Source organism: Chelmon rostratus, chromosome 3 (genome assembly GCF_017976325.1).
Source record: "Chelmon rostratus isolate fCheRos1 chromosome 3, fCheRos1.pri, whole genome shotgun sequence".
Classification (NCBI taxonomy): Eukaryota; Metazoa; Chordata; class Actinopteri; order Chaetodontiformes; family Chaetodontidae; genus Chelmon; species Chelmon rostratus.
Window position 1 is genome coordinate 14,251,766 of NC_055660.1, and position 17,197 is coordinate 14,268,962.

Below are 17,197 nucleotides of genomic sequence, written 5' to 3' on the forward strand. Positions count from 1 at the left end.
AAGGCGAATATCACTCCGCGTTTTTCTGTTTTAACCCCCCTATTCAACTTATTGTCGTCTCCTCATGATTTTTACGCTTCAGTCTGCATCACAGGGTCCTCCTCCCACCTCCCTCCTCCTCCTCCGGCTCTCCTCGTCCTCCTCCATCCCTCCTCCTCACATTTTCCCGGTGCGCTGCTGCTGCTGCTGCCGCCGCCTCCTCCTCCTCCATGTCCTCCGTGCGGCGCGGCGCGGCCATGGTGGACTCTCCCAACGCGATGAAGAAGACCTTCTCGGTGCCGGAGATCAAACCGCTGGACCAGTACGACTTCAACCGGGCCAAGATCTGCGCCAGCGTCCGGTGGCTGCTGTCGAAATCGTACGGCTCCGCAGGTAGACTCCAGTCCAGTCTTGCTGTACAGATTCGGCGCTGCTTGGGTGGGGCGCTTAATAATTAATCCTGCTATATATGGAGCTCTGAGTCAAGACTTGTTTTATTTCGCGCTCAGGGGAACCTCCAGCATCCTTCTGCACAGCATCCATCCTCATCACACGCTGCACTGATGCTTATAGTTAACGCGCTCGCCCCTCTGTGTGCTGTGCGGCTTTAACACTGTGTTTAGGTTACCATGTTACAGTTAAGGAGCCAATTATTGACATGCATATGAGGCTTGTCAGGAGGAATCTCCTCAGTGATGCGTGATGCATGGAGGAACTGGAGGCTGTCATCGCTGCAATGCAACAAAGCCTTTTGTCAGAGTGGGGCAGGCCTGTGGAGGGGTCCACCAGCCCAAATATAACCTGCAGAGAAACACGAAGTCGTAGCCTACAACTGAATGAAACGTCTGCAAAAAAAGGTAGAGGCCGGTGATATGTGTGGGGCCGGTTGAAAATGGGTCAAGACCGCATATTTGTGTCAATGTTACGCACGCACGCTGAGCTATAGCGCGTGGCAGCACACTGAAGGTGACATAGTGGCTCTTATTAGACAATGGAGCGTGTTTGGTGGCAACTGCTGCGAATGCATCATCTAATTTGAGCATTTAAGAACAAGCTCACAGATATATTTTGCGATGTAAAAGCATATTTGTTCCTGCCAGCTTTGTTCTGTATATTTTGAGTGGCCAAAATACAGCAGGTGCGCTATTGTATAGAAAGGCACGAGATCAGTAAACCTGCACAGATGTGTAATCCAGTGTGGTATAATTTTAATGAAGAGCACATTCAAAAGGCTTTTAATGTGTAAGTTTTGTTGACACCGTCTAATAATTGGTGGTGATGTTGTAGTGGATGACATCATGCTGTAGGGTGCTGCATCTAATGATTATTGTCACTAGCCATAACAGCTATTAGTAATCAGTAACGTATATATACACATAGTGTATTTATTAGTATGAAGTAGTATGTATTTAAATAAGATATTAAAAAAATGAGAAAATGCCCCAAATCACATCTTCCAATTCCTAATTTTGAGATACATTGATTGGAATATTTGGTGACTTTGTTTGGCAATATTGATAATAGATAATAATACCAAAACAATCTATCAATGATCATAATTGTGTTGATCAGCTAATTGTTTCAGCGTTGTTTCTGTTTGGGGTACAAATGTCACAAATCAGCCCTGAGTATGTTCAGGCTCAGCCAACTAACACAGTGATGTCACTCTGTAGGTGATGCTGCAGGCTTAAAGTTGCATAGTTACTCTTTATGTAACAGTCCATGTTTTTTTCTTTATTGTTGTAATAGCTTTAGACAGACTTTCATGTTATATTTGTGTCCGATCTGCCAGTCAGTGGGACAGCAGGGGAGATGAGCTGAAAACCTCTCAGCGGGGAGGCTTCATTGTAGTCTGTAAAACTGGAAAATGCCCACTGGGTGCCCCATTGAATTTTAATGGAGCCCAGGAAGAAAATAGCCTTAATAAAACCACACATGGGATTCGACACGCACTCCTGATTCAGATGAGATTTATTCTGCCTGACATGGCCAGAGGACGACTTCTCACAAAAAATAGCTTTGTCAGTGACATTTCGTCCTGGTTTCTTGTTATTTTTGAGGACATGTTTTCCAAGTCACTTATAAGCATAATGAGAATTAAACAAGCCTTTTTGTGTCTTTTCACGCCGTCAAACTCCAGGACTTGTTCTGGCTTTATACCTTTATTTAAGCAGGAAATGACCCCACTGAGATTAAATATCTCTCCTACAGGAGTGCAATGACGCACAGATATACAACTTGTAGCTTTCTGTTTCTCCAGCTCTATATTTTAATTTTTTTATTGTTTTGTTGACTCTCACAGCTCTCATTTAAAGCAGTGTTTTCAGCCTCACTGTGCACAAACTGCAAGGGCTGCAAGATACGTTAAACAAATCATTGCAATTATTTTGACAGATATCACAATGTCACCAAATGACAACAACTAGTCAGTAAACAAAGCAGCTAAAGGGCCACGTACTTATTCCAGTTGGTGGAGACCAAAATTAGAGCTAAAAGTCAGGGGGCCAGACACACAACTCCAAATTAATGCTAATGTGTCCCTGTTTTATCAATATGTTGGTGATCTACACTCATCTTATTTCTGCTGCTCCCCCCCAAAAAACAGTCATTGCAGGTTTAGGTTGCCAAGCTGCATAGAAAAACAGTTTTTATTTGTGTGTGTATGTATCTTAAACAATTAGTTTATTAATAAATTATTTGATCTTAATTAATTAATTGGCAAATATTTGATACACGATTAATTGTTTCTACATTCTCTGATTGGAACTTCTCCAAAGAATTGATTTGCAGCTTTAGTAAAGGGAATATCTGTAACTGACGGTCTGATAAAACAACTCCAACTTGGGCTCTGGAAAATTATAGTTTTTCACTGTTTCCTGACATTTTATAGACAGAACCATTAACAGACTAAGCTAGAAAATAACTCCAAGTGGTTTTCATCACCAAATATGTGTTCCATGTGTGGAAAGAAGATCTGAATGATCATATTATCTTGTCAACAACATGTTTTGGTGATTTCTAGCACCTGATACTCATGAAATCCATGCAGTGTAACAGTTGTTGTTGTGCTGTTTTAGCTGCACAGGCCTGTTTCTGTTTTTTTTACCCCAATTGAATTAGTGCTCATGTTAAATGGGTTAGCTGGTTTCTGCTCTGCAGTCCAGTCTCATTGCCTCTGCTGTCATCGGCACAGAATGGCTGCCTTCCATTTCCACCATTCCCATGGTGACGGTAGTCCTATTTCCTCTTAGCCCTGCAGTGTGTGAAAGGCGAGGGTTTAACCCCAAACAGTGTGTGTCACGCTGCAGTGGAGTGTGTGCTTCAACTGTTGTCTATGTAGTGACTGTTATAGACTTTAAGTTTGTGCTTTTGTAGTAATTTCTCTTCTTTGAGCAACACAGAGAAAGGGATGAGAGGCTGGGAAGAAGGAGTTACAGCTACATCAGGTACAACAGAAGGTTACAGAAAGAAAGAAAAGAGGAGTTGTAGCCCACATTACGAGTTTGATGTGTGAGGACAGATGAAGGAGGAGAAATTGTAAAGGCTTAGAGGGAATGAGGACTGACTGCAGTAGTAAATGGAAGAGATGTAGACTCTGATTTCCCTTTAAGACGTCCACTCCAATCTGCAGGATTATCCCGACTCCTTGTGCAGCTTTCCAGAGGCTGCAGAGTTGGAATATGGGTCAGCCAGGAAAGTGTGTGTTTCTATGTCCACGGTGTGTGTGTCTATGAAATGACCCACTCATAGTGGTCTGAGCTGAACACACACTTGTCTGGGGAACATAGCTGAGCTTTTCATGCAGATGATGATATTATCTTCTCCTGCAGCCTCCCTGCAGTCAGACGCTGTCGCTAACTGTCACTTAATTTCCTTGGTAGGAAAACGCCTTCCCTTTTATCCAGTAGTTCCTTAGCTCTCTCTTCCAGAACAGATAATATAGCTGCACTCTCTTGGCAGCAGCCACTTTTGTATCATTTTCCACATGGGACAATTTGTTGACAAAGCAATTCCCCACATTGCCCTCTTTGTAGGAGAACAATGCAGGGGAGCTGACTCATTTTCCCATCTCTTATATCTGCAGGAAGGCAAGAAATGTCTACAAGTGCACCAAAAACTTCATGGTTTCTCCTCACATGCAGCTCAGAAAACACCATTTAGTAGATGAACTTGTTCCTCTACTCTATAATTATCTCCTGTTGTAGATAATGATCAAGTGGACTCTTTCAACTTACGTCATCCACTGAAATATTAATGCTGAGGTTGTTTTTCTTCCAATATGTTTGCCAGACAAATAGTCTACAGCTATACTAGCAGCTCTGTGAGGCTGCACAGAGGTTCTTTGAGCTAAATGCTAGCTTGCTAACAGCACACTCACCACATCCATGATGCTAACATGCTGATGATAACCAAGTATGATGTTCACTGTGTCTTAGTTCAACATCTTAGCATGCCAACATTTGCTAATTAGCACTAAACAGAAGTCTTTAGGATTCATCTTCTGGGAACCATGAATGTCTTCATCAAGAAGAGGTTGATGTAGTTAGAGCAAATAAGTGAAAACTTGACCTGCAGAGCAAAAAAATATATATCAGGATTCATCCTCTGGGCACCAGTCAGATCTGTCTGTTGAAAAAGTCAGTTCATCCTCTTGGTACCATGAATGTCTGAACAATTGCCATGGCAACCCATCTAATATTTTAGATATTTAAGTCTGGACCAAAGTGACAGACATAACCAGTCAAACTCAACGAGACTGTCTTCTTTTCCTTCTCAGAAAATGTCCCTGTGGAGTTGCGGGAGCCACTTTACAAGGACCAGTATGAACAAGAGCACCTGAAGCCGTCTGTCTCCAAGCTGCTTCTCTCCCCAGAGATCTACTGCCGAGCCCAGGCCCTGCTGGCCCAGGCGCACGGGGTCTCTCTGCCAGCGTCACAGGGGTCTCCAGCCGACAACTCTGCCCTGCTGCAGTTCCTCATTAAGAAAGGTTTCACACCAAAGGTCCAGGATGCAGACGTCACCGAGGAGGACCTGCGACACGTCCCCATCAAGACGGTGGGTGTGTTGCCTTGTGTGTGGTCAAGTTTTTATTTTTGCTCTTCTTTCCTCTTTGATCTCCAGTGGATTTGGCCCTCAGGTGTTTATTTCAATTAAATACCACAGTAGAAAGTACTATGTAATAAGCAGGTAAACAAGAATTAACAGTACAGTTAATTCCAAAGCAGAAGTTGGTCCAGTTTACCTTGTGTGGAATGAAGATTGCTTACCTGCAAAGTAGAAGAGGCTTGATTAATCTGTCAGTGTGTGTTTAGAAACAGGAGGTCAAACTGTCCCTCTTGTGATTGGTGCAGAAAGCCCACCTGGCCCTGATCGACGCTCTGATGACACTGGCTGCCAAAGAGACGGTGGGCAGGGTGAAGATGGCGGCGGAGGCGGAGCAGATGGGTGTCGGGGCTCCGTGGGAGAATGCTCTGCTCTTCTGGGTCAACAGGGTAAGACCACAGAGACATGGCAACAATGCTCTTATCACTTTCAGTGGTTGCCACCCTCTTCATTTAAATAGCTGTTTGACTTGAAGGACAGGTCCGCTGCTTTTCACTTGAGACCTCATTAAAATGTGGTTGAACGTTTTTTACGTTGTTATCGCTCTGCTGCAGCGTCTCGCTCGGATTGTTTAGGCCTTCACATCCGCTTTCTGGAAGTTCTCAGCAAACCCAGAGATTCTACTAGAAAATAATCACAAATCGTGCTTTCTGCCGTTTTTTCCTCTGACTTTATTAAACAAACAGGGTTTGTCCAAAGTCTTGAAAAATGCTTAACTTTTACCATTATAATTTTCAAGGCTAGGAATATGTTTGAACTCAAATATACTCCCTGAAAATGCTTGATTTTCATCTCCACAGTCACGCGTGCAAACCAAAATTCTTTCATATATGAAATAGAACATTACCATCATAATATTTGTTTGCCTCCTAGAGCTGAAATTAGCGAGCATTAAAGAAATCCTGATCAAAACATACAATCAAAGTTAATTTGAACTGCTGGTAAAATAAACATTAAGTATCAGGGAATTCTGTGAACTTTTTCACAATTGCATTTATTGTAGTAATTTAGATGTGCTGGTAAAGGCTGTGAGAGTCGAGAAATTTTTGGTTTCGGTACCTTGCAAGTGCTTGAATTTTAATCTCGAGCTGCATGAACCCTGTGCAAAACTTTCAGTTTCTGGTGTGGATCTAACTAAGAGAAATGGTTAATGAACCCTGATAGAAAGCACTTCATGTGAACTTTTTATGGTTTATGAGAAAAGCATAATCCAGAACTGCAGAAGTACACTGAGTTTCACAAACATGATTTGCTCCTTGCATGATTATTAATGTTTTAACATGCAAAAACAATTACATAAGTCCTACTTGGATGTGACAGTGCACAATTTTCTATTGTTAATTTTATTATTTCTCAATTTTTTTCCTTCCATGGTACCACTTTACTTGCTATATTGTCCTATTAATATATATTCATATTTATATACTGTGTATATTCATCACTATTATCTTTGGTAATGTGTTAATTTAGTCGTTGTATCAGGTGCAGCAAGTGAGGAGCTGGACACTGTGCCTGCCTGTGTCTCATTATTTGACTGCAACAGTGTCTTCAGTAACAGTGGGGGGATTCGTGTCCTCTCTATTTTAATAAGGTGGAACAACAGTGAACCTGTCCTTTTAACCTTGTATAGCTGAACCAGAAGCTCAGAGAAAGCACAGAGGAAGAAGAGCCCCCCAAGTCGCAGACATGTACCGACCTTCAGCCTGCTCAGGACGCGGTAAATCCCCCCACCACCACCAACAACAACACACTTACAGACACATGCGCTCATTGTTTTGCTATTAAGCAGCTGTCTGTCATACTGTAGCTGTGTTGCTGCAGCTTCTAACATCGACCTTGCTCTGCTTCTGTTTTCTCCCCCTGGTCTGTCTCTTTCATGCGTTGCTCTCTGGCAGTCTCAATCCACCCGTTGGTACTGGAAACTAGTCCCCGTAAGTGTGATCTTCTCCTGTCTCTGAATCTCTCTGAATCTGTCCATCTGCTATGGCTGACATTATTGTGCCTGCTGGAAATGCCACACATAACTCTTATCTGTCCCATTATGAGTACACAGGGCCTTTGTGTTTGACCGTTATGTCATTTAAATATCTGCTGACTTTTACAACTGACCAGTTAGATGCCACTGATAATGTCCTGTAACTGCTTATTATTATTAAGTGATGATGTTTTGGATGCTGGGGTGTTTATGTTCGGTCATCAGTTTCATCCCAAACTGGCCAGATTAACAGAGCCGAGGGGGGAGAAGGAGATGTTGGAGAGGAGGGAGGGAGGTGAAATTACTTCCTTCGCTGGTTATTAAACTACCTGTGCGCCCCCTTTGTTTGTCCCATCCTCCTCCTCCTCCTCCGCCTCCTCTTCCTCCTCTCCTGTCGCTCTTCTCTCCCTGAGCAGTGCCATGTGACTTTGTGGTGTGGCGGTTCCCATGGTGACCGGCCCCCTTGTCATTTATGCTTGTTTCCCTCTCTCTGCCATCCCCCATCCAGCATGCTATCGCTTTTTGTTTGAAGGAGTCGGGGAATAAGCCGCCAGTGGTAACGTATAACACCTCGCTCTTTTCTCACCCCCATCCTCCACGTCTCCCGTAGCAACGACTGACTGACAGACTGACCAATCGCCACACCTTGTCCGCGCTGTCGACCAATGATTGACTGAATGACTGACAGACTGCAAACTAATCACGATTCCAACCCCGAGGTTGGATGGATCAATTAAAACTCATTAACTTTTAACAGTGTTTATCCATATTTATGTTGTTTTCCTGCTTTCCTTTAAAGTGCATGTTACAAAGCCATGTTTTAGGAGGCATCCTAAGACTGGAAGTTACTGAACTTTTCACCTTTGTCCTCCTCCAACAAGGCTGCGTAGCATCATTCAGCATAACTTACACTTGATGCACATGCAGCGTTTGTTTGTTTTGGATTATTTTGGGTGAATTTTTATCTCTTGTGCACATCAACAGTGGTACAGAATCATTTTTAATTCAATTTTCTGATTATTATTCATTTTATTTATTTTTTAGCTGATCAGAATTGAAAGCTCACAGTATCGTCAGTGCCTGTTTCTGATGCATGGACACCGGAGGACAAACGTCCTCACTTTCACTTATAATTACTGACGTTTTTCTATATTTTTAAATTTTTCTTTAGTCTTTGCACTGCACCTTCTGGTGTGTGTGTGCGTGTGTGTGTCTGTGTGTGCGTGTGCGCAAATCTTTCTTAATTGAGGCATTGCTGGTCTTGCGCTTTGTTTTTGTGAGTTTTCTTCTCTGCAATTTTCTTGGAGTTTGGCTGGTGTCATAGTTTGAGTCTGAAAGAAGGACAGTCCTGGCTGGCTTTACATTTCTTTTGTCACTGTTCTAACTCTGAAACACAACAGAATCCTTTATCTGCTTTCATATTTGTAATTTTTCTGTTTCTGCCTGACGATCCTTCCTCTTTTCCCCTCACTTGCCCTTTTGCTGTTTCTGGTTCCTACTTGTCTTTGCAAAACTCTTCCTCTTTTTACCATCTTCTCTCTCCTCATCCTCCTCCTTCCCTCTCTTCACTAGATTCGCTATAGGAAGGACAAAGTGCAGTCTAAGCTGACTCCTACTTTCCCTCTGGTTTATGCGGTCAAAGATCTGTCTAATGGCTGCGCTATAGCTGCTGTGTTGCACTTCTACTGCTCCAGCTTGCTGCCTCTGGAGGGTACACACACGTACTCAAACACACATGCATACACATACACATTGATGATTAAATATTTATGTTTGTACATTATCTGATGTATGCTTCCGGACACTTAACAGCTGAAAAGATGGTCCCATCATTTAAAATATGGTTTCCAATAAATATGGCATCTTGAATAGATCCTCACTGGGAAAGCATTTCTCAGAACTTTTTTATTACTGTGTCTGTACCAACATTTGGACTCTTGATAGTAGTTTGCAGTTCATGTTTCATATTTCAGTTATGCTGCCGTAATTCAGTGAATCTTATTTACAAAGCATTTTTATATTCAAATAGCATCTGTTACAAATGAGTTACAATGAGTCAAAAAGTATTAGCTGCCGCCAACAGACTCATGCATACACAAACATTGCTACTACATATAATGTTTATGTGTTATTCTCTGCTTCTTCCAGATGTGTGTCTGAAGGACACCATGTCTGTGGCTGACAGTCTCTACAACCTGCAGCTGATCAAAGAGTTCTGTGAGAGCAGTTTACAGAGCTGCTGCCCCCTCGCTGTGGAGGACCTGCTCTATGCTCCACCGGCTCTGCATGTAAGAATTATGACTGTTCATATTTACGTGTCTGTACAGTTAGGAGCGAGAGGTGGATGTAGGGATGGAAAGAAAGGCATGTAAGTGTTTAAAAGGCAACGCCACAATAAATCCTCTACGGACAAAAAGCATCGTTGCACTGACTTGAAAGGGTCTAATTTATTGGATGCAACAGGTGTGAACATAGCAGCTAGATTGCAGCACAAGTACAACTGTCAGCCTGGGAGTGGTTACTCTTTAAGGTGTTGGCATCCTTTTGCGCTTTCCATTGTAACCCAGCATCCTTTTTTCCTCAGCTGAACATCATGAGCTTCATGGCTGAGCTGCTGGAGTGGTTTGAGGTTAAGAAGCCTGAATTTGTCGAGCCCATACAACCCACCGACCTCACAGGTGTGTGACTTCCAGTACGTTGATGAGAACATTTCAATGCTGTTACGTTGATTAAAAGTCTTTGTCTTTTTTCCGTATCTTTCAGATGTCTCGGGGTTACTAGATTGCACAAGTCCCGTCAGTGGGAACAACAACAGGTAACGGCATCCCAGTCATACCACCGGCATGAAAATGGTCGAAAAGGTAGAAAAGTTATTTATGAGCCTCAGTCTGATGTGGAATCTGGCCTAAACCAATCTGAACCTAAACAACAGCAACATTTATCGAACCAAAACCTGTTAGAGAATTTTACATTTTCTTTCATGAAAGAGTTGTGAATGAACAGCTGTATTTTTCTGTTTCAGTGGGTCTCCTTCCTTCATCTTCAAACAGCCCTTTGTGCCCATCTCCTCCCCAGTGTCACCAGGTAAGAAATTGTGTGCACAATGTTTTTAGTTGAACAGATTTCACCAAAATAGACTTTAATAGACTTTTCTTTATATCTGTCCTTCCAGAAAACAAAAGTTGGACAAAGAAACAAATCAGGTAGTTATACTTAACAGCTTCGTGTGATTTCAGTCGTAAATGTTGTCTTGCATTCATATTTTATCTTAATTTTCAATCTTCTTACTTTGGCTTCTGTGGTCTCTGCTTTTCCATTCTTGACTGGCACAACCCATCCATTTGTCCATCCTTCCATCGTCATCCACCTCTCTGCAGTCGTCCTCTGTCAGCAGTGACTTTCAGCATCCCATTTGGGCTGGACAGTGATGTTGACATTGTCATGGGAAACCCAATAGATTCTGTCTTTCGCTCTGTCAGCACTGACAGCCTCACTACTGGCATCCCTGCAATGAGTTCACCAGTGGCATCAGCAGGGATGACTCATGTCCCATACAACCCTCCAGAAGACTTCAGCCACCTGGTCAGCGCTTCTGCACCATCGCAGCGCTCGTCCTGGGGCCCTTATGCACACACAACGCCACTGGGAGAGCTGCCGACCATCGAGGAGGCGCTACAGGTAGTTCACACCCCTGGCAACAAAGACCGGAGGAAGGGAAGGACAGCAGAGAAAGGAGGAAAAGGAGTGTTGGGAGGAAGGCCAGAACCCAGGTTACGTCCCGAAGGAGCCCCTGCTGGATTCTTCCTACACTCCCCAGAGGAGGATAAACCCCAGCTCAGTAGCTCTGCTCCCTGTCGCTCTGGAGTCCTCTGCCAACCTGTTGGAGGAGAAGTGGGTGACAATAAAAGGCAAGGAAGGGGTGAGAGGAGAGAGAGATCAGGACGCACCTCTGACATGTCACGTGATGACGACTCTGTTTTACGAGATGGCAGCGTTGACTCCTCTGAAGCATCGGATGATACCCCTAGAAACGCCCCTGGTAATATTCGACCCAGTAACGGTCGCCAGGAAAACCACAGCACCAGCAACAGTCCACGCCTGACAAGCTTTGCCGAGCGACGAGACAACAGAAGAAGACATCCCGCTGCTCCCGGGGAGGAGTCAGCCTCTGCTCCAACCCCAACAACCCCAGGCACTCCACATACACCCTCCACCCCAGCAGGGGCACTTGGCCGCCAGGACAGCCCAGGTCCCAGAAGTCCTGAACCAGGCTCCGAGGCCTGGGAATTGGGGGCTCGTCTGGAGGAAAAACGCAAAAGCATTGAAGCCCAAAAAAGACGTATTGAAGCCATCTTTGCCAAGCACAGACAGAGGCTTGGAAAAACTGCTTTCCTTCAACTGAAAAGAGAGCAAGGAGAGGGAGGAGGCGAGGGAGTAGAGGAGGATAATCTTACCCTGGAGGAGCGTCTCACGCATATGGAGGAGCAACTAAAACAGGAGGAGGAGAAGGAAAACAACAAAGAAAAAGGTGGAGAGAAGGAGAGAGAAAAGCCATCTGTTTCCAATCCACCTCGGTTAGAGAAGCAGGTCACATTTTCAATCGAAAGTAAGAAAGGGGCAGAGAAAGAAAAAGGAGCAGAGAAAGAGAAAGGTGGTGAAGCTGTCCTAGTGGAGTACAATGAAGTGGTGCAAAAACTGAGTGAAGCTCTGCAGTCACTACAGAAGGACATGCAGAAACTTACCGAACAGCAGCAGCAGCTCATGAGCAACCAAAGACCCAGACATACACCGAAAACTACTCCAAAATCAACACCCAGAAGTAATGCCAAAACACAACCCAAAACTCCTCCTCACACCCCAACAAAGACACCACCAAGAACCCCTACAAAGACTCCCACAAGGAGTACCAGCAAAGCTTGGATGATTCCTGCTGGTTCCAATCCTCCCTCTGCCTCCTCTCCGTCACGGCATTCACAAGTTCTTACCTCCCCCAAAACTATCATCTCTTCCTCCTGCCCAGCTCCTCGCACTAAGATCCATTCCTCCTCCACTCCCCGTAGTCCCAAGCACCACCCACGTTCCCAACATCAGCCTCACCCACGGCCTTCTGAACTCAAGTTCCCCCCACTCAACCGCGTCTTGACTCCAACCCAGAATGTGGACACCCTCCCCCACTTGCGGCGTGTGTCCCCCAGCAAGTGTCAGGTTCAGACATCCTCTTCCTTCCGAATTGGAGGGCCTCGGACTCCTCAAGAGTCTCCCCAGCCTTTCCAGCAGCCACAGCCTGATGAGTGCACCTCAGACACAGGCTCAAGTGAGACACCAACTCAGTTCAGTCTGGAGCTGGAGCAAGAGGAGGTGGAGGCTGTAGGAGGGCTGCCAGTCTTGCAACAGCCTAGACAAGATCATCCGAGGACTACTGGTGGAAGCAGCTCTGGAGCTCCTTCTGAGTGCTCATTTGAAAGTGACACTCTGTCCCTTTCTGCTGCGTACAGCGCAGGAGGTGAAGGCAGGAGAGGTGCAGGGAAGCCCTGCAGTCTGATTGAGGTCTCACTGTCATCTCTTGGAGGTCCAGAGGGGGGCAGTGATGAACCAACTGATGAAGGGCATGAGTTCTCATCTGATTCTATGAGCGACCACACAGAATCTGCTGTGGAACCTGTTAGACAACCTGCTGCAGAACCCCTGGATCCCATAGAACAGCTGGATCTGGCCACAGGAGCTGGCAACGTGCCAGAACAACAGGAGTCCATTGGAGAACAAACAAGCCAGACTGAAACCTTGGATCCAAGTGGAGAACAGAATGAGCCGGGAACAAAAGGAGGAATTCAATTCTTCTTCACGGTAAGTGCTCACAAAACAGAGTGGAAGGAAAACAGTTTGTTTTACATGCACATTAATTCCTTCATGACATTTGGATACGTGACCCTGTGCTTGTGTGGCTGTAGGAGGAAGTTCATAGTGAGGGGGAGATGGCCCAGCGTAGAGCTTTCCTGTTGGAAAAACAGCAAAAGAGAACTGAGGAGCTGAAGAGGAGGAGACAGTGGCATGAACAAGAAAGAGAAAACAGGTAACACATTTATGATTGCACAAAGTGCATGCTTACACAGTTGCAAGTTGCATGCTTAGACTTTTCACTTGGCAGACTTTGCTTTTGTACATTTGTGGACTAATAAGTCCAAAGCTGACATATACCCATTGTAACGGTTTGGGTCCGTGCTGCCTGGTTAATGACGTGTTTGAGAGCGTTGGAGCAGCGAAGACGACCAAAAGTGCACAATCACACTCGTCTGAGGTTTCCACAATGCTCATCGTTTATTACAATAATCACACATCAACCTTACAAAGCCTGGTTGTACGGCTACTATCTCATCATACATGAAATAAAATAGTGTCCACACAAACCCTAACGTTACTGTTGAGTTGAGAGGCGAAAAGTAAAGCTGGAGCTCGGTTGCTGGCATCCGTCCTTGGTGAGAGTGCCGCTCAACTAACTCATGGATAAAACAAGGTGCCGCCTAGTGGCATCATTCCTCTAGCAACGTAGCAATACGTCTTAAAGGTACATTCCACAATTTCAACTGTTACACCATGTAAAAGTAAACAAATTCCTCTTGGTTTCAGACCAGCATCCTCAGACAAAAGAATGGCATCTCCCTCCAATACACCTCCTGCAGGCACAACCTCACCTTCCCCCACACCTCCTGCTACACCAGCCCGCAGGGGAGATTTCACACGAGGGGAGTATGCACGGCGACAACAACTCAGGCTCATGGATGACTTGGACAAAGTGCTTCGGCAGAAACCCACCAATCACGGACGATCTTCCACTAAGAAAACCCGCTCGCGGCCTCGCAGCATGACCAGGGAGGAAACACAGCTGTCTCTGAGTCCAGCCAAGGGAACTACTGGTAGAGTCAAAAGTGGAAAAAAGATATCAACTAATCCAGACTTGTGTGTTGTTTGTTTGTAGATGATTTAAATGACTAAGCTGTTTCCTTTTCTTCATATATGTGTTTCTCCAGGCTCTAAATTGACCAAAGTCTACTCTCACTCATCCCTCAATCTGGCAGCTACAGATGAGCCAGGAAACAAATGTGCCGACCCCACAAAGAAACCCAGCAGGTGCACTGCTGCATTCGTCATTTGCCTCTTTACTGTCATTTGCACAGTTTTTAGCCACCATGATAGCTTGGCTTGGGAGATGGTAGTGCTGATCAGTCAGTTTTGGTTAGTTTTTTTTAGCCCAGTCATTTTGTCCAAGATGAAATATTTTGCCAACAACTGGATGGATTTGGTACAAAAATCCAATGGAAGATGCATCGGAAAGACTTGATGTTAGCACAGCCAACATGCCAAAATTTCCACTTGTGCACCACCTCAGTTCATGGCAGCGTAACAGAATACTCTGAAATTGATGCTAACATGCTAAATTGTATCATATAGACTCAATTTTAGGTTTTAGTGATGTTGCTAAATGTTAGCATGTTGCCAGTAATGGTGCACATGTTAAGATACTAACATTAGCTGAACTTTGAGGTAAATAAAGGTAACGTGCCAATACAAAACATTAGCTTGACAGCGTGCTATGATTAACACACAAAGTTGTTAGCATGTAGTCTATGTAATGAGAATAACCGCTAAAGCCATTATTGATTTCTCAAGTAAAAGTTTGTCTCAAGTGTAATACAGATACAGTATGAGGTGATGGCCTATTCATTGTCATTGACATTTCTCCAACAGCCGTCCTGATTCGCCTGCAGGATGTGTGACACCAAGCAGACTGGCAAATCAGAATGGAGAAAAAGAATGGGAGACTGGTTCTAATGGTACCTCACCTGCCCCAGAATACACAGGTACAGTACTACACAGTACAGTATCTCTCAGTTCTTGAATACTCATATGCATTGCCGAAATGCCTGAAACTGTACACATGGGTTAGCATAAATGAATGTGCTCGTGTTTGCACTTACAGGTCCAAAGCTCTTCAAAGAACCAAGCTTCAAGTCCAACAAATTCATCATTCACAACGCTCTCTCTCGCTGCTGCCTCGCTGGAAAGGTCAACGAAACACAAAAAAACAAGATCGTTGAGGTATACGATGCATTTTATTTTGCCATGAACCACTTTGGTACCTCTTCATTAAAATTAATGACATTAACCATTTAAATCTTGTTGTGAATTTTGTTACTTTGTAGGCACAAGCAGATGAAAACTAAAACACAGCTACTACAATATTTGTCACTCTTCCTTGTCTTACTTCTTATTTCTTTCAACCTCAGGAAATGGAGAAGAGTCCTGCCAATCACTTCCTCATCCTCTTCCGTGATTCCAGCTGCCAGTTCAGGGGCGTTTACACCATGAACTCCGACTCCCAGGAGCTTGTACGGTTGGCTGGCGTGGGCCCACGGACAATTACATCCACCCAGGTGGAGTCCATCTACAAATACAGTTCAGACAGGAAGCAGTTCAGTGCCATCCCTTCTAAAACCATGGGCATGAGTGTGGACGCCTTCACCATCCCCAGCCATCTTTGGCAAGGAGGAGGAGGAGCAGCAGGAGGAGGAAGCAGGAGAACAAGCATTACAAAAAAGGCAGTCATTTCCAAGTGAGGAACATAACACATCACAGTGACAGATCAATAAAAAACATTGTAATCACACTACAATTATAGTAAAAACTGTTGTGAAATACAGTAGGAGGATGAGGAAGCAGGAGAGCAAGCATTACTAAGAAGGCGGCCATTTCCAAGTTAAGAACATAACACATCACAGTGGCAGATCATAAAAGAAAACACTATAATTATAGTGAAATCTGTAGTCAAGTCTGAAAAACAGTTTCATGCACACAGATGAGCCTTTAGCCATGTGTGTGTGCATACATACACCTTACCTCTCTCGCCCTGGGATTTTACTACAAGTACAAAACATTAAAAAATGATTTGTACTCCCAAGTAATGTGCATGAAAATGTTAACAGCACTTTTTTTTTTCACAAACAGAGACGCACTCATATCCAGAGTGGGCAGGGGAAGGTTTTGTAAAATGTTATGGTTAATTGCACAAGGAAGAGTTACTTTTAAAAAGTCTCATTACGTTACAGTATACCCCAATTTGTTTGAAGAACAAACTCAAAAATGACTTTTTTCATTGAGAAGAAAAGGAAACTTAGTTGTTTCTTAAAAAAACACTAACTTCCATAAGACACACGATTACTGTCTGTTCCCTCTCTTGTTCTTGGGGCAGAAGTCCTCAAATAGAACGCCAGTTTTATACAATAAGCCAAACAGCAGAGAAAATGCCTTCTTGTGTCAGAGTGACTGGCAGGACTTTTATCTTGTACGAGTTTCAAGTTTAATTCTACCAACAACGCTCACTAGGTGGATTAAAGCACATTTGTTTTGCAAAGTGAAAGATAGCCATAAACATACGCTGTAGAGCGCAGCCGTGAACAGCAAAGATCTGTAAATGTGTCAGTGGTTTTCAGAGGTGATTACCACAGCATGGATGGTTATTTATCGTATGTGGTATAAGCTTATTTCAAAATAATATCACAGTGAAACCTGAATGTTTGATGAAACTATGTTGATAATGGGTACACGTATGAGTGTCAGATGCCAAGTAAACAGTTTTCAACTAATAGCATATTGAGGATGACATGTCATGCCAAACGTACAAACAGAAATACCTGGATTGTTGTACTCTTGGTTAGGGACGGGTTCCAATGCCTGGATTGGTTCAGCTCAGAGGCCAAAGAAATCAATCAAAGCATCAAATCTTTCATTCACAAGCCTCTTTTACCTCTTTCTGAAATTACAGGCATCCGCAAAGAAAAATATTAACCAGTGATGACACCGCAAGACTGACTGAAAATGGTGGACCGCCTTAACTTAAATGTTTTAGAGTCAACAAAATAACTGTGAAAATGCAGTGTTTGCAGATAGATATATACTGTAAATACTCGATTCCAAAAAGTTGGGACACTGTGTAAAACATCAGTTAAACAGAATGTAATAATTTGTTAATCCTTTTGACATATACTCAATTGAAAAAAGCATAAAGGCAATATATTCAATATTTTGCCTCATCAACTTCATTGATTTTTGTAAATATCTGCTTATTATGCATTTGATGCAGCAACA

General features: G+C 43.8%; 1 protein-coding gene across 1 annotated transcript; it reads left to right on the plus strand.

Annotated features, from left to right (window-relative positions):
- The first annotated feature begins 236 nt into the window (after window positions 1–236).
- Window positions 237–16,971, plus strand: LOC121625680 (calmodulin-regulated spectrin-associated protein 3-like). The gene is made up of 19 exons (XM_041963881.1): window positions 237–372; window positions 4,757–5,034; window positions 5,331–5,471; window positions 6,713–6,799; window positions 6,978–7,013; window positions 7,566–7,613; window positions 8,630–8,768; window positions 9,206–9,345; window positions 9,642–9,735; window positions 9,821–9,872; window positions 10,080–10,141; window positions 10,230–10,260; window positions 10,435–12,901; window positions 13,006–13,127; window positions 13,682–13,968; window positions 14,083–14,182; window positions 14,801–14,913; window positions 15,033–15,151; window positions 15,340–16,971. The coding sequence occupies exons 1-19, from the start codon at window positions 237–239 to the stop codon at window positions 15,667–15,669; spliced, it is 4,782 nt and encodes a 1,593-aa protein (XP_041819815.1). The 3' UTR covers window positions 15,670–16,971.
- The last annotated feature ends 226 nt before the right edge of the window (window positions 16,972–17,197 follow it).